The sequence below is a fragment of the Gasterosteus aculeatus genome, chromosome 11 (genome assembly GCF_964276395.1).
Source record: "Gasterosteus aculeatus chromosome 11, fGasAcu3.hap1.1, whole genome shotgun sequence".
Classification (NCBI taxonomy): domain Eukaryota; kingdom Metazoa; phylum Chordata; class Actinopteri; order Perciformes; family Gasterosteidae; genus Gasterosteus; species Gasterosteus aculeatus.
This window is the reverse complement of record NC_135699.1, coordinates 4,631,562-4,654,651: the sequence shown is the minus strand read 5'-3', so window position 1 is coordinate 4,654,651 and position 23,090 is coordinate 4,631,562. Positions and strand designations below refer to the sequence as shown.

Here is a 23,090-nt window from a genome sequence, read left to right as displayed (position 1 = left end):
CAATGACGATGTCGTTTTTTTAATGTCACTGGACCCGGCAGGAGGGAGGGGCGCTGGAAAAGTACATTACATGGTATTAACCATGGTAATAAGTCACCTGCGTCATTGCATTATTATCAGAACCCTCTCCTTTACTTGGAAAAAAAACTTCTCCTAATATCTGGAGTGTATTTGCCATGACCTGTCTTAACATTTCTTACAGTCCCTACTTGCGTTCGACTTTATAAATAGAGCAAACCTATTACTAACAACGCACATTTGCTCCGGGTGGCTATGAATACAACTTGTATTGTACACAGCGCCCAGTGATCACACTACAATAACCCACAATGCATCAGGTGATGCATGCAGACAGAAGGGGGCATGCTGCGGGTTTTTGGGGTGATGTTATCGGCTGCAGGCTGGTTCTGTCTGTGGGGGAGTGTGTGTGTGCGTGTGTGTGCGTGTGGAGGTTAGCATTTCACGCTCACTGCCTCGCGTCTTATTGTGGGTTCAACAGCTAACCTCCAACGTGACACACAGATAACACCCGTGCAAAAGCCCCCCTCCAAGTGGCCCTGCTTTGTGCTCGCTGTGTCTTCCCTCTCACCCGTCACTTTGAGTACTTCTTTCTTTTTTAAAACGCAGGCAGCATCTGTTGCCCGCCGTCGGTGTTTTGCTCAACTCTTGCTGCGTTTCCTTTCTGTCGCTGTTGTGTCTTCTGCCGCCCGCCTCACTTTCTCTGCCTCTTTGCCTCTCCAATGACCGGCCTGCCCGTTCCGGTTACGTCTCTGTGCTTTCCTCTCCACACACACACACACACACACACACCTGCCTGTCAGGGCTGCAGGGGGTCACGTCCATGCTGCTTGCCGATCTGCTCCCGAGATCGGCGGAGCGGCACACACACCAGAGATGATTCATCCCAAAACTCACGGGGCGCACGGAGAAGACGCACAAGCACTCAACTTCCAACTCCAACGCATCGGCCCAACTTCCGACCACTTCCTCTGAGCTCCGTCCCCCCCCCACCTGACATTCCTCCTCGTGCACACTTTAGAACACGCACTCTTACCGTGAGGGTGGGGATCGCGGTGACGAGCGAGTAGATGAGCACGGGGGGGATCTTGCTGGCGTCGTCGGGGCCCGGGTAGGGCTTGGAGAAGGTCTTGTCGTAGCAGAAGAAGCCCTGGACGTGCACGGGGAAGGTGTCCGTGTACTCAAAGTAGTAAGCCAGCAGCACCGTCCCGGCCATGATCACCAGCTGGAAGTAGAACATGATCCCGCCGTGAGCACGTGAGAGGACGAGCGCAGAGGAGGAAGAGGATGAGGAGGAGGAGGAGGAGGAGGAGAGGAAGAGGGGGGAGTCAAGTCCCTGTTCCCCTCGACCCGAGGGAGATGCATATGAAACACGAGAGAGACAACAGTGTGCTTGGATCCGATGGAGAGAGAGAGAGACAGTTTGTGAGGAAGAGAGACAGATAAAAGGTTACTAGACAAGAGAGAGTGAAGGAAATCTGCAAAAGGATCTTCTCTCTTCAACAAGCAGAATGAGAGACGGTTCACCGGCAGCAGGAGCGGCAGAAACAAAGAATTGCACAGCGAGCAAGAGAGACAGAGAGAGAGAGCAAGGGGGAGAGTAGGAGAGGGAGAGGGAGAGGAGAGGGAGAGAGGGAGAGAGGGGTGGGAGGGAGAGAAAGGAGGAGCAGCCTTTCTGCTGCCAGCACTCATGAAACCTACTACAGTTGAGCTGTGGGTGTATTTGTAGATACTCTGTGTGCGTCTGTACGTGTGCGTCTGTACGTGTGCGCAGGAGATCGAGGTGTTTTTTTTTTCTTCTGAATTCCTGTAGAACTTCCAGCGGCTGCACGTCTCTGTGGTGCGTGTGAGAGAGTAAATATTTCTCTCAGACTCAAATAACACGCTCACCAAATGGACTCACCACTCCGCCACACTTGGTGGGTGGATTTCTGTGGACCCGCCGTTGTCTGAGGTTGATGCATTTTGCACAAGCTACTGTGACTGTCAATAAAGTTTAAATAAACAGGCATCAGCACTCTGCAGCCCTCACAGGCTCATTGACTCCAGTCCACCAGTGCCACTGGTTGATGGATGCACATCACATAACGTTATGAAAACTGTGTAGAACTCCAGCGACCTGTCAATCCCAAGGTGTCCCATTGGGACAAGGCGTCATTTATCGGACCACAATGTACGAAATGAACATTATGAACATTTTACGAGGGTTTATCCCTTGATATTGTACGTTGTCATTAGATCCGTTGCTGATATAAAACAACTTTAGCAGCTCTTAATAATTCACCCTCACATTATGTGCGAGTGGATGAAACGATGTTTTGTTCAAGGACATTGAGGATTGAGGCCCTCTGGGACATTCAGCTCAAAGTCACATCGCTGTGACTAGACAACACCGTGGCGCTGAAATGCACCAAAACACACGGCATTGTCAAAGTACACAAGTGACCAAACAACCACCAACACTAACTATTGTTGTATTCAAAAATGAAGAAACGCCGGACGGACAGAGGTCATCGCTGATCAAAAGGTTAAAATCAAATGTATTTAATAAAGGAGATGGCGTTGCGGTAAAAAGAACATCTCAGCTGAGGAGCCGCTGGTCTCAGCAGCCAACAGGCCCCAGGTCAGTCCTTTGACCCCCCATACTGACTGTCTGTTGTCTCCCTCAGCGAACTCCAGAACAATGCGTAAAGGTGTGAAAGTTAGTGTCCACACCTCTGGGAGTGGTCTTCTGGTGAGTTCAATGCAACTCGGATTTCGAACGTCCCTTAGTCAATATTAGTTGTTGTGAAAGTATTACATGCATGCATTCCAGTTGATTACATCGAATACAATCATAACTGCATTGGTATTATTCTATTACAGTTGCAGAATTACAGTGGTTTTACAATATTGTCATTACTTTATTGATTACACAGTTTCAGAATCATGGCTGTATTCTGGTGTACACTATATGCATTTTATTAATTTTATGAACCGGGTCGTATATTTGTTTACACTATACACACACACACACACACACACACACACACACCTACTTCCCATGTAAAACAAATAGGTGTTCTCTACTTCTTCTATATTTGTATCAAACAAGCCTTCATCTGTGCCTCACTTGAGGGTGATGTGTTTTTGGATCTGCGGTTGTTATGGTGAAGAAGTAGCACGAGGAACCGGGTTAATAACATTATGTAAGCCCAGTCTTTTTGTTAATACTTAAATTTCGGATTCTGTGTGTGCCTTTTGCTCTAAGCATGTTCAAAGATACCGGCTGCAAACACACACACACACACACACACACACACACACACACACACACACACACACACACACACACACACACACACACACACACACACACACACACACGGTGGGGGGGTGTTTGAGGTGTGTTTCCTGCCGGTTAGCACTACTCCCCCCGGTGTTTACCCGGTGTATTGCGGCTGCCTCTGACTCACGCTTGTGATTGAAGGGAACAGCAGCGGTTCAGAGGCGCCGCCATAACGCCAGCAACACCAACGCGTCATCGTTCAGCTGTTCACATCGCCGCATTTACTGTCTCAAGAACACTAAAAAGGGCAAAAATAAGTCAAAAAAGGGTGAAAATGTGGGGTACATATGTACATGTACATCTATAAAAGATACAACGTCTTAAAGGATGGTCGCTAATATAACCATAAAACCCCCAAAACATTTTGGATATTGTTCTCTAGATTGTCATTACATATTGACAGGAATCCATGAGGGCACTGACAGCATTTGTGGCAGGACTGCATTTCATTTAGCGACAATGTGATGATCTGAACGAGCTTTCTAGCTGTCGGTGCGTCGTAGCTGATCGTTAAGCCGCTAGCTTGGTGTGAGTTCTAACAATAGTCATGTTTGTTGCTCACGCTATAACAATCACTTTGGGTCCTTTGGGAGGGAGCGCTGTTGATGTTGATGTTGCCCAATTGACTTTTAGAGCTATAGAGCTGCAAGCTACTTCCACTGGATAGTTGGCAATGCTGCGCCCTTTAATTAAATAAGGTTCTGCGTATGTGCAGAAACAGGAGGCTCTCAGAAGCGCTGCAAATGTCACTGCGCTCGCTGCCTGCTGGCAAGATACAGCATTTACGATGGGAGTGAGTGTGGAAAGAAGGTTTAGATTTGAATGAATGCAGATCAGGTTTTAAATCAGAACTCAAAATAAAGAGCTCAGAGCAGTCAGAATTGGGGGACATTGGAGGACTCTCATATTATAGCCAGTCTGGTTTTGGATGTTTTCACTGTGTGCATGGTGTGTTTGTAAGAGCAATTCACTGTACATTAGCTGGATTGGCTAGCAGCTGATTTAAAGTGTCACCACTGTAAGCTGTGAACGTGCTGTACAGTAATGGAAAGATAGGCGTGGCAAAAGAAATCGAGGGAGACTTTTGGTCGTGGCCGAACGGTACAATCAATTGTGTTTGGGAGTTAATGAAACCGCTACCTCGCTTTCTCAATAGCCCAGCGTAAAAAAACAATTTCACTCCCAGGAGGTCAAACCTTCTAGGCTTCTTTTGGCACTGAGCAACTTTCATATAAATCAATTTTTTCCATTTTTTAGTTCTTGGTTTTCAGAACAATATATAAGGATTAACGAACGGTGAGCATATCTATATGCACAGGATGCTGTCATCCTACGTCACAGGACGCAAGAAAAACCCCTCACAAACCATCAGAAGATACATGTGAGGCCCAAAGCTTGTTTCAGGTGACAGAAGAACAGAAAAAAAACGTAGCTTTCATGTTTCTATGAAAGGGCGCCGTGCTCAGCGGGGAGTCTCCCTCGGCTCCACCGGAGGAGATTCTACCCTTTTCTCAGACTACCGTCCACATTTACCTGACATCTACATGTCAGCCGATAGAAATTTTACCTTGTGTTTCCATTGCTCCGTCCTTCCCCGGCCTCACGCCCATTAAATATCATTTCACCACCCAAAAAACCCTCAATTTCTCACTCATCCCTCTGACCCCCTCTGACCCCCCCCCCCCCACCGACTGGCAACATGCAAGAAAAAAGAGTGTGTTTTCAGTTTTACTGAATACTGAGTTTACAGCAGCGAACATGGAGACAGCGGAGGGAGCGGCGTGGACGGACGGAGCGCAGGTTGGGAGGGCGTGTTGATAGGGCAGGTTGGGAGGGAAGGTTGGGAGGGCAGGTTGGGAGCGCAGGTTGGGAGGGCAGGTTGGGAGCGCAGGTTGGGAGGGCAGGTAGAGAGGGCAGGTTGGGAGCGCAGGTTGAGAGCGCAGGTTGGGAGCGCAGGTTGGGAGGGCAGGTTGGGGGGGCAGGTTGGGAGGGCAGGTTGGGGGCGCAGGTTGGGAGGGCAGGTTGGGAGGACGTGTTGAGAGGGCAGGTTGGGAGGGCAGGTAGGGAGGACGTGTTGAGAGGGCAGGTTGGGAGGACGTGTTGAGAGGGCAGGTTGGGAGGGCAGGTTGGGGAGGACAGGTTGGGAGGGCAGGTTGGGAGGGCAGGTAGGGAGGGCAGGTTGGGAGGGCAGGTTTGGAGGGCAGGTTGGGAGGACGTGTTGAGAGGGCAGGTTGGGAGGGCAGGTTGGGAGCGCAGGTTGGGAGGGCAGGTTGGGAGGGCAGGTTGGGAGGGCAGGTTGGGAGGGCAGGTAGGGAGGGCAGGTTGGGAGGGCAGGTTGGGAGGACGTGTTGAGAGGGCAGGTTGGGAGGGCAGGTTGGGAGGACGTGTTGAGAGGGCAGGTTGGGAGGGCAGGTTGGGAGGACGTGTTGAGAGGGCAGGTTGGGAGGGCAGGTTGGGAGCGCAGGTTGGGAGGGCAGGTTGGGAGGGCAGGTTGGGAGGACGTGTTGAGAGGGCAGGTTGGGAGGGCAGGTAGGGAGGACGTGTTGAGAGGGCAGGTTGGGAGGGCAGGTTGAGAGGACAGGTTGGGAGGGCAGGTTGGGAGGGCAGGTTGGGAGGGCAGGTAGGGAGGGCAGGTTGGGAGGGCAGGTTGGGAGGGCAGATTGAGAGGACAGGTTGGGAGGGCAGGTTGGGAGGGCAGGTAGGGAGGGCAGGTAGGGAGGGCAGGTTGGGAGCGCAGGTTGGGGGGGCAGATTGAGAGCACTGTGGGAACGAGTCCAGGGAACAGCAACATCAGACGGCGTGTGAAGGTCCCACCGAAGTGCAGCTCTCAAAATGCCTCCCCACTCTCACCCTCCTTTGACAGGGATATAAAAAACATGCCACCAGTGCACAGATCCCAAATCAGGACAAACAGCTTTACCGAGTTGGCCATGTTTTAGGAAGTGTATTAATTCTTCTATGAGGCAATTTGTCCATGGTGTCTAACTGGGCGGACCTCCAGATGCAGCACAGCGGAGAGGTGTTCATTGGACACGAGTGGATCCTTTGGGATCTGGTTGTCATGTATATATCTTCTACATGTGGAAGACGGTAACAACCTGAGGGGGTTGGAAACTTGGAAACTGCATTTTTCTAGACTCATGAATTCTACATGTTCTGTTATGTAACTCTTACCAAAATAGTGTCTGTAGTATTTTAAACCCTTCCAGCACAGCGTCTGAAGCCCACCGATACTATTCTGCTCCGAGGGTCCGACCCAACGCAGCGCAGTCAATGGTGTCAGCGGGCAACGATAAATGGTAAATGGACAGTACTATAGCGCTTTTCTAGTCTTCTGACCACTCAAAGCGCTTTAACACTACATGACATCATTCACCCATTTACACCCATTCATACACTGATGACAGGAGAACCATACACAGTGACACCATACAACCCTCGGATTGGAGGACGACCGTGCTCCCCGCACACCCACAGTCGCCCACAGCACAGGGCTCCATTCTTCCTCTGCAGTCAGATGAGCCACCAAGACGGTTGAACAGGCAGAACAAAAATAAATGAATTAAAGCATATAGTAGGTCTATAAAGAGCACCGGACGATGGGTTCCAAGATGGCAAGGCTGGACTGGCTGCACTTTAAAGTCCTACAAGGTCCAAAGACTTTGGGTCCACAATAAAATGCAAAGCGGACATGATGTGAGGTGCTTTTTGGGGCCTCATACGTCCTTTATTCGTTTGGTAGGTTGGTACTCAGTTTTCATTTGTAAGGATTGGGATATGAAGCTGTTCATGTGTTTCTGTATAAGACTGGCAGAGAGAAGGGAGGGGGGCATGCAAAAGTGTGTTAAATCCTTTGAAGCTTTTACGTGTCTTTAAAAAGCACCAGTGTTAATACCCAAACATCCATCTGCTTCATTCTGTGCTCTCCATTTTGGATTTACCGGCGAGAATAAACATCTTAGGAAGGGGATTTTTTCATCAGCCTTAAAATGATCCCACAACCATGGCCACAAATATTAAAAGGTTAAGCTTTCTGGGTGCACTCAGCTTCCTGCTCGCTGCTGTGAATCAATCACGCTGTCGCTAAGTTTAAATCAACCACACAACTCTGTAGCTGCCAGCTTTCTCAAAAAGAGTCTTTTTTGGTCGCACTTCTTTGGTTTAGCTCGACAACAAAACGTTATCAATGCTGACGCGCTACGGTTGACTACACGGATCTCCAAAGAAAACTTAAGCTCTAACAAGGTCTCTCTCTCTCTCTTTCCATCGCTCTCCGGAGGTCCGGCTGCGTCCCTGGACGCTGTTAGAGCCAAGTTGCCCAAAAGAGCAGTTTTGTGTTTCACGGACGGAGGATTTAGAGCAGAAGGACGGCAAAGGCACAGGGGTCCACCGCCAGACACATGCCGTCCATTAAGAGGCCTGCTGCCGACACACGCTACACTGCACCTGGCCATGGCAGCACTCCCCGGGGGAGGAGGAGGATGGGGGAAAGAATGAAAGACGTTCATAAGTAGAGAAGAAGGCAGAGGGAGGGAATCAGAGACGCATCGGAGGGAGAGTGATGAGGCGATGCAAAGAGAGGCGAGGGAGAAGAAGACGCAAATGTAATTGGGTGGTTTCTCTCATAAGGGGAGAGAGGGGAACAGGTGCACAGCTCGAGGTGTTCTTTGTGTCCGTTTTGGCTCAACTCCACGGCTGTCTATCAACGCGTGTGTGAGAACTGGTGGTGCCATGTGACTTCGGCTGCTCCTCAATGACTGAGCACGTTTCCTCTTCCTTTCTCTGATCGGACCTGATTCCACACGAAACCTTTCCTTTAAACAGACGTAATGGTTGTTCAGGACGCTAGTCCTTCAAAGTCAACTAATATTTAAGCGTTGCAAGAAGGATTTAAATCAAATAATGCACATTTCACACCCCTAAGAAATGGTCACATTTTTGTGAAGTGAAGACGTTCTTGCCAAATTATTTTTGTGGTGCACCGGCAGTTCCTCTGCTTTGCCGTTGCCTACAGCGAACACGCATAAACATGACAACAATGCACAACAACAGACATTCAAGCAGAAAGACGCCACAGTACGCTGCACAAGAGCACGATGCATCACTGAACTACTGGCGTATCTGATATCCTCTGCTACATATTCCAGAAAAAAGAAGAAAAAACACGTTTGATACTTGAGACTACGACCTTGTTTTGTTGAGAAGTGAGTCGGAGTGTATTTTTCTCAAACAGGTTTAAAGCCAAAAAAACTCCCACCAACCAGCGCTTGGCCAGCACAACCGGCAACCCCGCCCACACAGCGCCCGCCCACTCCCGATCGCGCTGGATCCCTCCTCGGCCTTCTCCTCGTTTTTGACCTGGAAGCCGACAGGCGGTAGGTGCTAATTACAGCTTTGCAGCATCAGTTGGAGTAACTCACTGGTCCATCTCTAATCTGTCATTCTACATACAAGAGAGGCTCCCTGCTGAGCCCCTGAGGGGACTCCGAGACCAAAACAACTCTCAGAAACCCCACTGAAGAACATTTGTGTGTGAATTAGCCCCAAAATCCACCAACAAGCTCAGACTGCCTCCAGCTATTGTAGCATTCTAATTACCAAACGATACCTTGGTATAACTGGCGGGGGGGTTTGGAGCTGGCTGATGCCGCTCTTGTTCTTGTCGGGGTTTAAGCCGCCTGGTGGGGCTTTGGAGCCGTTTGGGAAAGCTGCTTTGATCAATCTTCTCTTTTAACTCTGGATAAAATGACTCGTCCAAAGAGGAAAAGGGTCACTTGGAAACACGTACCAGGGGAGACTTGAATCCGAACTGGATCTGCAGTTGCCATCAGCACTGTTGCTAGAAATACCAATTGAGAAATGGATTTTTGGCTCAGCATTTATCAATAGTGACTTCCAGAAACCAAGATGGTGTCATGTGCGACAACCAGAAGACTAGATTAGGAAAGTATGTCACAGTGCAGTCACGTTTAAGATCTGGGCAGACTCCCAAAAACCGTTGTCTGTCTCTCTTCTAATTTCTCCTGAACTTTTTCTTTTCCAACACGCATCCTGACTCTTTTCACTGAAACCATGACAAACAGCTACGCTAACACAATGATGTTCAAAGCTGGCTTGGTCGCATTTTGGGGAGAACGTGATGAATAGTTTTTTTGTGGGCCGAATAAATAGTTTTCCGCGTAAACAGAAAGAAAGCAGCAGAAGCAGTGGTCCATTCAGAGCGGCAGAGAGAGCTGGAGAACGAGGGTGAGGTGGGGTGAGGCGGGGTGAGGCGGGGTGAGAGGGTGACACAGGAACGAGAAGAGGGATGCTGGCGTTGGAGGGAGATTGCATGGAGAGTTTTGGCCTTTCTCCACATGGCCGTGTGTTTGTGGGCAGGAGAGGCCAGAGCAGACATCGGGGGTCCAGCGCTGTCACTGATCATAAGAGAAGCAGCCGGTGCACAGACAGTAGAAGACGGAGGGTCGGTTTACTTTCTTTGACTGAAGGATGAACGGGGCCGATGCAGAGGGGCCGTTTTCTATGCACCGGTCAATATGACTTTTGCTTCCATAACATAGTGCTACTGGAAAATAAAGCCATCAATATGCACACTAAGATGTGTATTTTAATACATTCTGACTTGTTGACTCGTGTTTTAAATATTTTATGACTGTATAATTTTTTGATGATGTACGTTTAAATTATAGAAAAAAATCGTTCCGCTGCATTCTTTGAATGAGAAGAGCAATATGAATAAAGTTTAATTCCTCATTCATATTTCTATCTGTAGACTTATACAGTAAGTTAGTATTTGACAAGGAAATGGAAAATGGAAATTTCAAGTTTCAAGAATTATCATTTTTATTGAGCCAGAGATCTTCTGTAGCACTTACATACGCCAAACTCCCCAGTTTCAATCCTGCTGTATTTAATACCAGATTTTTAAAAGCAAAAAAAGATTTTCCAATGGCTGTTAACAAGCTATCAAGTCTGTTTTTAGGGTGCTAGTCCACGTCAAGAAGCATTGCAGTGAGTGACAGGGTGGGCTCCACGGTCTCACTGAAGGAGACACTGCAGGGGGCGGGGCTTGGCAAAAAGGTCAACGACAGTAAAACCACCAAACTCTCAAGACCGGCGGGTGATGTTCACAAGCCGACAGCGTAATTTAAGTTACAGCATTTTGCACATCTACAAAATAAAAGCTCCGGTCACGCAGGAGATTAATATTAAGAGAAAACAACGCTCTTTGGCTTCAGTATGCATCACAGCGTCTAAAACCTGCATCAAACATCAGGCCCGGCTCCTGAAGTTCACCAAGTGGAAACCAGAGGAAAATCTGCTCCTGTTACATCTAATTTAATTTGCTTGATCACACCTCAGAGACGCTGTGTACGCGTGTGTGAACAGGTTTGTCTCTCGACTCGGGGGGGGGGGACTTCCTGTGAGATGTGATGCTACCGGCGTGCTACCCAGCGTCAAAGAGACCGGCCTCTATTTATAAAGACGGAGAGACAGCGACACACATGCTGATGGATTCTGCATGTCGCTCAGGTGTTAATGAGGCTTCTTGTGTCTGTCTGTGTGTTTGTGTGACTTCAACACAGACACATTTTTTCTTTTTAAAGAGACAAAAAATAGGAATGCAAAAAATGTCCACGTTTAAGTCAAAACTACATGAAACTATGTGAACACGCTCCACGAGCTCAAGTTGCATAGAGCAGGAGTGTGTCGTGTGAGGGAGCTTCAGTGGTGTTACAGCGGTGCCCTCTGGTGGAGCCTGTCCTCCCCACGTTACACCAGCGATGCACTGGGGAATAATGAGAAACACAGTTCTTCACCATCAAGTTGACAGTTTAAACCCAAAACATAATAATGTTCATGCCCATAAGAGGTTTACTTTAAAATAAAATACTGCGGGAATTTGTATTATATCCTGCGAGCAATGGTAATGCTTAAAAAAAGAAATAATACGCACAGAAAATCATTTAATTCAGCCCCCACACATGCCCGCCCTGCCGTGGCCTTCGGTGGCGGGTTTATTAGGGGTTACTTTTAGGGGGAGGGGCTTAAAGCAGTGGAACGGAGCTTTATGTTCATTTTTTTTATTAGTTACAAAGCGTTCCATCCTTCCACACAGTGATATGAGAAAATATCTATATCTGTGCTTAAAATGTTGGTCCCTGGCTAAAAGGGTGAAATCAGGTAAGGAGGAGATGACAACACAGATTTGTAAACACGATAACAGCAATAAACGGAGACTGGCATCATGGCAGGCGATGTAGATGTCTCTGTCCTGCTATCATTGTCCGGGAGGAAATCAAGAGACAAAAGATCGGCAACGGCGGGGAAACCCACTCAAAACTGGGAAAAAAAATGCTGGTGCAAAATGGAGGGGATGGCAGAGACACACAGAACAAGATGGCTGAGCGGGTAGCACTGATGGAGAAGGTTGTGACTTGTGATTAGGGCAGGCAGGATGAAAGGGGTCGGAAGAAAGAGAGAACGAAGATGAGAACGAGTCTGGCTGATTGGTTTCCATGGTAACTGCTGATGAGGCGTGGGACTAAAGAAAAAAGCAAGTCCTTCTGGCTTGGTGTGGATCACTGTCACATTTTTCACACACACACACACACACACACACACACACACACACACACACACACACATTTGATGCTGCAGGTGTGAAGGGACGTGGTTTATAGGAGGCCTCACAGATTTTATTATAGACGCTGTGTTCCTGCTCCTGTCTTCGTTAATCAAAAGATAAGGTTTACTAGGATTTACTAACATTACCCTCCAATCTGGTTCTGGTTCTGCAATAGAAACGTTGTCCAGTGCTCCAGTAAAGAAGATCAACCTTTCATACGATTTGGAAAGAGAAAGTATTTTGAATCCACTCAGCTCATACGAGGCTTTGGCTCAGCTAAGCCGTTAGGCTAATGCTGCGCTAGCAGGATTAAAAGTCTGTAACGTTGCGTGTTGTTGACAAACAGTAGTCATGACTTCCAGTCAATAGACTAGACAACATGTTTAACGACACTACTTGCTGATTAGGTGTCAATCTCATGAAATCCATTTTCAAAAAATCCTTATAGCGCTCACCAACAGTATATATTATTTCATTACATTACAGGTCATTTAGCTGACGCTTTTATCCAAAGCGACTTACATTTATTTATAACCCATGGCTTTCTACATTTTTGCCCAGGGAGTAATTAGGGGTTAGGTGTCTTGCTCAGGGACACTTCGACATGGGACATGGATCAGCCGGGGCTCGAACCGCCAACCTTGAACTTTAGAGCAAATGTTATTCAATTGTATAGAGCTTGTCCACCTGTTTTTAGTCTTTGTGCTAAGCTACGGTAACTATTATTCCCCAAAAACTATATTTTATTTAGCCGGGGTCAATCCCTGTGTTCATACAATTATCGTTTTTTTACAGAAACACTTTACCTTCTTTAGGCCGCCAGTGAGCATTTCCTCACCTACGTCCCTCATTCCGACTCAGCCGTCCGCCCCAGAGTGCCTTCTGGGGAAAAGCCTCTCATAACTTATTAATGGATCACTGACAATGTTGTGTACGTGTCACAAAGCAGAGGGCACTCATCATGTTGTAGACTGTCAATCATCATCATTTATTATTTTTCATGTGGAAGAAACCCGGACCCAACATGCACCAAGATCCGGGGAGCAGGTACCCATCTTTGTCACTCGCTATGGGCGGGTTGAAATGTCCAGAAACACGGCTGCATAGACTGCTGGAGATCACAGAAGGGAATCAGAGCTGAGGCCTCTTCCCGGTGGCAATGCAACCAAATCCACCACCAAACACATAGAGAAACTGCACCGATTTACATCTTTCAGATTAAACTATTTAAATCACACTGCTTTAAATCACACGGCTATTGACGTACACCTGGCAGGCGGGTGTGTAAACAGGAAGTACGTACAGACGACAGAGTATTATAGTACTAAAGTAAATAATTAAAAGGCTGCAGGTCTTGCTCTATCTTCACTCGATTATGGGTCAATACATTCCACACACGTCTCACTCGTTTCCTCGGTTGCGCTGTCGGTTCTCTCACTCGAGGCTCTGCTGGGGACAGAAGTCCCTGCCAGACTGGAGAGCATTTCCGATTTTGTTCCTTGACAGTTTCTTTGTGAACTTGACAATAGTTTTGTGGAACAAAATCAGCATTACTGAATAGTGCTCTTTTTTCTGTTATCTGCCTCCTTGAAGCCACCAACCTTTACTCGCCATTAGGGTTGTGGTTTGTGGTGAACACAGTGGCAACCTATGCAAGGTGTTCCCTTGTGGATTACTGTGAACGTGTGTGTGTGTGTGTGTGTGTGTGTGTGTGTGTGTGTGAAATAGTGTGGATGCTCAGCAACACTTTTATTTCTGGTTGGCAGCAGCAGAGCCGGTGAAGAGAATTCAAAGGAACCTCTGGAGATGCTTAGCGGAGAGTAGCAGAGCGAGATGTATTTGAGTTGCCTGCCAGTACTTCACACTGCCTGGTCGGCCATGTTCACCCCTTCAGTGTGTGCGCCGATTCCTCACCCAGTTACTGCTTCAGACACCTTACTATCTCCTTTGAACGCTAATGAAAACATAGATATATTCTGACATCCTCATCGTGGTACTGAAGTTCTTTACTGAACACAACTTCAGGCAAGACAATTAATGGAAATTATACTGAGTAATAGAGGAGCCATATCTTCTAATATCATACTTCGGGAAACAAGTGTCTTTCTGTGAAGCAAGCAGAGGGAGAAAAACTGACTTTGTTGTCTGCTTAGCAACAGCGTCAGTAGTAAGATAATCTTCTCCAAACACTGGTATTACTGTGACTCAGTGGCCTGATTTCAGTCTTGCTGCAAAATGAGTCCAGATTATATATAAAGAAATGTAGAAACATCTTTTAGTATTGGTACAACCTTTGCCCACTGGCCTTCCCTCCCTGCAGAGTCCAAATTACTGTACGTTGCACACGGCCATTTAATATGGAAAAAGGCAATATAAAACATTCATTAATAACCATTCTCAGTGGTTAGCTATACGAAGACTCTCAATCATCTATGATAGATGTTACAGCACAATGTGCAGCAACATTTATTACAGAAATGTTAAAAATGCTTTCAATACTGAGATAAATGAATGGTTTGTTTGCTGAACACGCCCCCCAGCTGTGACTGGAAACCATAAAACACAAATGAAAATAGTATAGAATGAGTGAGAATGAGTTAGTGTTCCATAATGTTAACCTCGATGGCTATTATGCCCACATGGCTGAAGGTTTGTGAGCTGGACCCTCCCCGATCACATGATCATCATCTTTACTGGTCAAAAACAAATAGATTTCTACCAAGACATTCATCATACTGACGTACAAATGGAGGCATCACAACCTTGAACATCAGCTGATCGTGGTTGTTGCAGGATCAGCACCTGGACACCAGTTCATAGTTTATATGTATGCTCGTATGTATAAAAAGCTCAATCGTTCTAGCAATAAGAATCGTGGCAGTAAGGATGAATAAAACGATTTGAGCTTCCACGCTGATGAACAATAACGTTCCGTAAACACGCGCTGCACAGTCCAGCTGCGTCAGAGCCCCAAAATGCACATCGATGAGCTGTTTCTGCTGCACGTTGCACAGAGCGAGAAGTTCATTGCTTATATGTTCAAAACTATTTGACAAATCCACCGTATCTGAGAGGAAGTAATGCACTTTGCATTGGAACCGATTCGTCTCGCCTGTCGGTGTTTCCGTTGTTCCCCAAATCCCTCTGTGAGTAATCCCAACAATAGTGCAGGGGGCAATGAGCCGTCATAGCTGCTCTTTGTCAGGCTTCCAAACACACACATTCATGCTGTCGTCTTCACAAGCAGCAAAAGCAAAACAAAATCCACTAACCGTCCATTACAGGTAACAGCCACTGGCCTTCAATGCTGCTGGGTTCTCCATCTCAGTGCAGGTCGAGAAACTCTCTCTGTCTCTCTCTCTCCCTCTCACGCACACACACACACACATGCACACACACACACACACATGCGCACACATGCCAATACAGAGCAAGCGAGGGAATTGACTGCGCCGAGGGCTAATGTGCTGATGTGTGTGGGAGGCTCATGGTGGAGAGGCCTGATGGAGAGCTGTTACAGAGGATCACAACCAAAAGGGAGCAGCGGTTCACAGACAGGCTCCCATGGGGGAGGAAGGGGGGCGAGGGGGGGGGGGGGGGGGGTGTAGTTCAGTTCTGCAACTGCCGTCCGTCCGCGCTGGTGGAAAGTGGAGCTGGCAAAACCGCGGCTGTGAAAAGTGAGTCGGAGTAGCCGTTTGGCAGATCTGATAACGTATCATGTATGTTCTCATCTGGCTGAGTTAAGTAGCTTATGGGATCGCGCGCGTTAAAGCTGCAGCTGCCAAACGACACGTGCTAATTACTGGTTTCGCATGCACTGGTTCCTTTCGCCTCACGGGACTTCTTTGCTTCCGACGACATCTAATACAACTTGAAAAAATGTAATCTCACCACAATAAGACCTTTTGAAACTCGATTTACTCATTGTAATGGATTGGAAGGGAAGCGGATGTCATGGAGCAGCTTCTCCCATCTGAACCCTGGGTGTGTGGTACGGGGGCCCCAGCTGAAAAAAAGGCTGTCGGTTGACTCGTTAGAAGCCGATGAGCTTCCGGACTGCTGGTTTGAATTACAGGCCGTCTGATTACATCAACAGTTTGATGCTTTTCTCCACCACGGTTGCGATTGGGTGAAGGGCCTGGGACCTTCGCTAGCCTCCAAGTCATCCGCCTGATTGACAATGTAGAGCAGGCTTTCCACAAGGGACGAAGTGGTGTGTGTCCCTGGTGCATTAGTGTGTGCAGACAACAACCTCTGGTTTGATCTGCACAATACGGCTCCACGGTGTGCATGCAGCTGATGAAGAATCCCCCCGTTGTGCTGTGACATCCCTGCGACCGCCTGGATGAATCCTGCACTTCGCTAAAATGTGCTGGGGAATGTTCGCCGCGGCGACGGTAAAACAACCGTGGCCACTTTGCAACACCTCGATAAAGAGGGAGAGCACTGTTCGGCTCGTCCCCAAACGCTGCCGCTCAGCCTGAAATATTCACCGCTGAAGCTCAGGCTGGAGAGACGCTCGCCTCGATAAACCACGAGTCAGATTGCAAATACAGGCAGCCAACACAGACGGCAGGAAGTGCACTTAGTGAAAACCTCAGTCAACTTTATATTCAAAATATGGCCTCGGATAATATAACAAAAAATGTTATAATATCTACTATTTTTTTGTTGTTGTTACTATTGTGTCCGTCTTTTGTTTATATGTTCAAGTGTGTGTCTGTGTATGTATGTACTGTATATGTGTGTATGTATGTTTGCAGTTAAATTGACTCTGTGAGATTCAATTTTAACTCTAAGCTGGTGTTTATATTGTCCCAATCTTGTCAGTGTTAAATCAACACTCAACGAAGTTTAACAATTTAACTCAGAATAAGTGTCAAAAATATATCTGCTCAGTGTTAAATACAGATAATTAAACCCAACAGCAAGTGTGACACTGGTGTACAGGTAAATTTCAAACCTATCAAAGAGTTAATCTAACTCTACTGTGGCGCAAATAAGTCTGCTCAGTGTTAAATACAAAATAAATACACTCTATGTAGAGTTAAAAACCCAAGTCCTTGACACTGGATAATGACTCCAGCTCTTTCGTACAATTGACTCACTTGCCTGTAACAGCTGAATCATCTTTATGCAGTGTGTGATTTCAACTCTGCACTTCAACACGTTTGCCTAACATTACTAAAATTAACTCATTAATTAACTTAACTAAGAATTGTGCTGTGCATGTGTGTATATCTGTACGTATATTCATGGTAATGGATGGTTGATTTTTAATGTCTGAAAATCCATTTGATCACAAAATGCTTCTTCGTCTTCTAATGTTGTTTTGTGCACAGACAAACTGACAACAAATAAATAAACATCGCTCTGTGTCTTACCTCCACAAACAGGAAGCAGGGGACGATGGAGCTGCTGCTCTTCACAGCCGGCTTCTCCTCCCCAGCCATCCCTCTCTCCGTCCGTCGGAACGTCTCTCCGTCCAGCTTTCGGTCTCCCGTATCCTGAAGGAAAGAGGGTTTGGGTCCATGAGAAATCCACTCAGGACTAAGCAGCTTCCCCTGATGTCTTTTCTTTGTTTGTTCTTTCATCCAGCACTGGGATGCATTTGCATTGTTTACCTACATATGCTACAGCCATGAATATTCCGTAGTGCTATGAACTGTGTGTATCCTACAGATTATTGTCGTAGTCTTTGAAAGTCCTTTTCTTATTTTGGGTTTGATGCATCGTGTATCAATGGGAGCACAAAACTAAGTAAATCCGTGAATGATCACGGTACATCACAGTGAATGTTATTAGAACAATTTGCAGAGCCGGGCGGTGATAATACAGAAATAATATCGCCAATAAAGTCGGTAGCTGGCGAGCTAACAGGATGTGTGCTAACAAGTTGGAACATTCTAGAGGTAGCTACGAATGACTGACAGGAGTCCATGCAGCAATTCAACCTCTCCGATGTGTATATTTATGTTCTTTGATTAATAACTGAACATGTTAGACTGCAAATGCAAGAACAGCTAATTTAACAGCTTTTGACTTTGTATTTGGCTAAATAACCGTGTTGCCGTGATAATGGCCTGAAATAAACATTAGAAATTGCGACAGATTATCAGCAGATACATGTATTGGTAGTTTAGCTTCTAAACTCACGCTGAAATCCCAAATCCGGAATAATAAAATAATGTTTGCTCTCATCACACTCCCAACTGGAAGAGGACACATTTTGGTTGGTAGATTTTGCTGGAACTGGACCGAGCCAGCCATTTCCCCTTGGTTACAGTCTTATGCTACGCTATGCTAAACACCTGCTGGCTGGGGTTTAATATTAAAAAGGACATGATTTTTACATCCAACTCTTAAGCAAATGAGGACGTATCCCAGAAATCTGAAGCTAAACCGCTTTAAGCTGCCTTATATCCAATTAGGAAAAAGACAACGGTAGCTTGTTGCATTTCCACTTTTAGGACAAGGGCCTCGACATTGTGCTGCAGAGGACAAAGGGATGATTCCAGCAATGAAGTCCCACTTCGCAGAGTCTGCTGAAGAGTTCAGTGTTGGCTTTCAGGCTTTGATCCATCACACTGCTGAACAGAACCTTAACTTCAGAGGACGTACGCGGCCCCTGAATCCTCTGATGTCTAGTCAGACAGGTTCCACTCTGAGGCTGTTTTTGGACAACTGCTCCATATACGGCATATCCATGATAAAACGTGTAATACCTCTGAAACTTTTTCTGTCAGGATAAAGGCGAACGCTTGTGATGTGTAAAAATCTGTTTATATGTTACTGTTGAAGAAATAGATTGATATAACACAAAAAATATACAGGCCTAAAGCGTAAAATGATGCTCTTAAGAGTGACGATTGGCTTAGAAACTCGCCCACACCCCCTAAAACCTGAAGCCACTGAAATTGCTTGTGATGCACATACAACGTCTCTCTTCAAATGTCTCTCTTCAAAATGAAAACGTCAAAGGGGCATTTATGATTCAGATGCTAGTGGTGCTTGGCGGGTTATTTTGCTCTGCTTCTGCGCAGGTTTTTCTGAGAAAAATGAATACGGATATCACTCGATTCACTGTCTTGTTCTCTTTGTTTGCTTCTGTCTCGGATGAAAGAAGTTCTATACTACGGCACCGCCGCGTACAAATCTTCTTGACTAATTTGGAAAACATACTTACTAACTTGCTGGAGTTGTGTAGCAGAGAACGAATAAGTGGAGACTGTAATGTTTCACACGGAGTGAAGCAGTCATACATTGCCTCATGATGAGTACAGGATATTTCGGTTCTGGCTCGGCTTCGGACCAAGTTTGGAGACGCGCGTGCAGAAAAGGACGCACAACAATACAGTATCATTGTCAGGTGGACGTCTCCTCTGCTGGCCGCTGACGTGTTGAGTGCTGGAGAGCTTCCTTCCTCCTCTTTCCTGCGCTGAAAGAATACGCCTGAGGGATGAATAAGGCATTGAGCCGAGCTTTTAGCAGCCATCTGAGCAACGTGTGTGTGCGACAGGGAAAAGTAGCTGAAGAAGCCTGCGAGTAACGGAAACCAACGGCGGGAGAAAGAACACGGTTGGGGGGGGGGGGGATCACTGAGGGTTCCACTCCCTCAATGACAGGCGGCACAGGCGGAGGCTCTTTCTCCCACGGTTTGGGCCGCCCGCCTGGACGTGAGATCCGCCCGGAGACAGCGTTGTGGGAGAAATCAGAGATGTTGGGGAGGCTTCCTTGGCGATTAATAACTCATTAGTGGGACAATTTCGCCCCTGCGTGAGGAATGGGAATCGCAGAGCTCGTTTCTTCTTGCAAAGGGTGCGTCGCGGAGCCTCCTCAGCTGTCCCACGCACTTTCGGAGCGGAGGGAACGTTTCTCAGAAGTTTGCAGCTTAATTAGTGTGAAGGACTCTGGCGGATGCTCGGCAGGCAGAACCGTAGAACGTGAGCTCGACGCTGACGCACGTCTTAGAGCGACTGTCCTCGAGGGAAGTCGGAAACAGTGAAAACGGTGACGGGCCGGCTACTTCAAAAATGCACGGAATCACTAATTAAAGAAGCTCGACAATACGTATGCTCCTCAGTAGTTGAAGCTGCTGTGATCAATTTTTTATATGAGAACGAATCAAATGAAAATGTGAAAACCACATGACGTCCTAGTGGTGAAGCTGCAGAGAATTACCACCCGAATCTGCAGCTCTCCTCAGCTTTACAAGAGATCTATAGCGCCAATTGTCTGGCCCACAACTTTAATATCAGAAAGATTGTCTTTCCTTAATGGCCTTTTCAAGCTGAATGACTTATTTTGAACAGGATCTATGGGTTCAATACGTCGAGCAGATCTGTGGATACAATCAGCTTAGCGATTGATCTTTGGTTGCGGACAACTTGAAGTTAGCTGCTAAGTAGCCAGATATTTCCCTACGGAGGTGGTGGAGACCTGAACCGGAGCTGGAAGAGAGCATTGGGTTCACATTCATCAGGTGGACACAAACCGTCTCCAAATGAATGCTGAGGTGTGTCAATAAGCAGCAGTAAACGCGTTGACTACATCGACTCTTAAAAGGTGGTGGTCAATATCGTGGTTGCAGCTCGTTTCCTCTGCCGCCGCACGGTGAACGAACATAACTCACCAAACATTGTGATTTAACCGTAGCCTGGTGGACGTAGTCATCATGACGCCATTGGTTTCTGAACTGCAGTTTTTTAAACCTTGAGTTTGGCGAAATTTTGCTGTCTCCATCTTGGATTACGCTCGCCGCCGCGCTGTAGATTTTTACAAACAAAAACGACAGCCGTATCTTGAATGCGGGGGAGTGACGTTGGGATAACATGCACATTGCTGCTTTATTAATAGGTACTATATTGCTGCCAAACTCATCTGTGTGTGTTCATGTCCGTTTGTGTGTTTGAGTAATTGTGTCGAGGCAGCTGCAGGGTTTGATGTGGTAAGCGGGGTCCAAGTGACGAGGGGATCTAATCTAATAACACATCTATTGATCAGAGACTATCAAACAAACCCGTCATCACCGTCAGAAATGAGCGAGAGAACTGAAATCACAATCAAAATGGTGGAGATGAGAGGAGCTGCTGGGGAGAAAGTTGAATTAGCTCCGTCAACCCCAACACATACACACCCCCCCCTCATACACACACACACACACACACAGACACACACACATACATTGTGGAGCGCAGGACATTTGAATAGTCTGCTGCAGCTCTGAGAACTCCAGTCAAAGGGGGAATCTGGAGACCCGGGCAGCCATATGTCCTCTCTCCTGCCTCTGCAGTCCAACACCCAGCCCCGGGACTCCCAGCGCACACACACACACACACACACACACACACACACACACACACACACACACACACACACACACAAAGACTAATTGGGCACAACAATCTGGATCATGCAGTTATTTTCTGCCTTGTCGAGCGACCCTCTTTGCAAACCCTTCTCATGCACACTGCCACACTTGTGCAGCAGCAATGCAGCGTTAAAACACCAACTGTCAGTCAGCCATTCTTCTTCTTCCCAGACGTAAATATTCAAGACTTTGACTGCAGAGCATTTCTAAATATGGGGTCAGTGATGGAAATAGTTTTATTTATCTAAGATACAATTCTACCTCAACATACCTGCAGCTCAACCCTGTCATTATCGATGTCCTCACGCCTCTCATGTTGCATGGAATGTTTTGGGTTTTGTGTGTACTTGTATGAGTGTGTGTGTGTGTGTGTGTGTGTGTGTGTGTGTTCAGTGTGGCTATTTTTTGCCTTGACATTGTCATACTCATTTCCTTCAACTCTGATCTCATCCTTTAACCCAACTGCACGCATGTAAACTAACGCGCGAGTACAGAAGGTTAGCAAACACACACACACACACACACACACACACACACACACACACACACACACACACACACACACACACACAACACACCTCACTTGGAGCTGAGTCACGAACAGCAGACATCCCACTCCTACTACACGTCTTTCCCTGCCCTGTATTGATTGAAGTCAAGAAGGAGACGGAAATTCATCATTGGATCCACCCTGAATAATTAGGGGTTCTGTTTGGGGGAATACCCCCCCCCCCCTCCTCCCCCTCCTCCCCCTCTCCTCCACCCTCACACACACACCGGCAGTCACACTTGAAGACCCGGGGAGGAAGCACACAACGGATCCACTTACAAGCAGAAAATGCCCAAAAAAACATGTGACTTCCACCACACGGCTGTTGTGTTGTGGGGCCCCAGGCAGTTCAAATCACCCCGGCATGCAGGAGAGGAGCGGAAACCTGTCATCCCTCCCTCCCTCCCTCCCCCCACCCTCACACCCTCCCCTTGGTACCTCGTCGCCGAGCTGACAGTCGCCGCGGCACCAGACTCCTATGCGGTGGCCATGTCAGATCAGATGATGGCAAAGTGGCGTTGAAAAAATCTCCTTCCAAGCGGCCGCCTGTCTCCTCGCTCTCTCCTCCCTCTGCTCTCCCCCCCCCTGCTCTCCCCTCCTGGTCCACGGTGGAGCGCGAGAGGCAGCGGCAGCCTCCAAGTCTTCCACAGGCTCACCTCCCCGCCGACGCTAATACAGCGAGTGGCCGAAGTCACCTCGTGTGCAGCGTTAACTCCAATGAGGAGGCTCGGGGGGAGAGCAAGAACATGTGTGTGAGAAAGCAAGAGGGAGGGAGAGAGGGAGAGAGAGAGAGAGAGAGAGAGGAACAGAGAGAAAGGGAGGGAGGGCCCTCATCATGTGTGTCAGCTCATTTGTATTCAAAGCCGGTTCTCCCTCTCCATCCCTCCCCATCTCTCAACCTCTGTCCTTCTCTCCCCTTATCTCCCTCCCTCCCTCCCTCCTTCCCTCCAGCTCCTCCTGAATGGACATAGAGGACGTGAACCTGATCCAAACATTAGAGGACAGAAGGAGGGAAGCTGCAGACTATAGGGGGGGACTGCATGTGTGTGTGTGTGTGTGTGTGTGTGTGTGAGGCTGCTTGGCTCGACCAGCTCTTGCACACTCTTTGGATTTGGGCAGCGCGTCTGATCGGCTGATAAGCGAAGCAGCAGCGACCGTAGAGAGGACCAGAGATGAGGAGGTGCCGGGGTACTTC

The 23,090-nt window shown here is 47.5% G+C and overlaps 1 protein-coding gene across 5 annotated transcripts in view; it reads right to left on the bottom strand.

Moving 5' to 3' along the window:
• The window catches only part of plppr2a (phospholipid phosphatase related 2a), a 37,833-nt gene extending 15,131 nt beyond the window's left edge, over positions 1 to 22,702 (bottom strand). For 3 of the 5 annotated variants that reach the window (XM_078084538.1, XM_078084536.1, XM_078084537.1), the window contains exons 1-3: positions 22,334 to 22,702; positions 17,360 to 17,482; positions 1,055 to 1,243 (exon numbers count right to left, since the gene is read on the bottom strand). In XM_078084538.1, the coding sequence (XP_077940664.1) occupies positions 1,055 to 1,243; positions 17,360 to 17,428 (258 nt within the window). In that variant the 5' untranslated portion in view covers positions 17,429 to 17,482; positions 22,334 to 22,702. Of the gene's footprint in view, positions 1 to 1,054; positions 1,728 to 17,359; positions 17,483 to 22,333 lie in introns of those variants that run through there. The other 2 variants (XM_078084540.1, XM_078084539.1) reach the window with 1 other exon arrangement.
• Between the last annotated feature and the right edge of the window lie 388 nt (positions 22,703 to 23,090).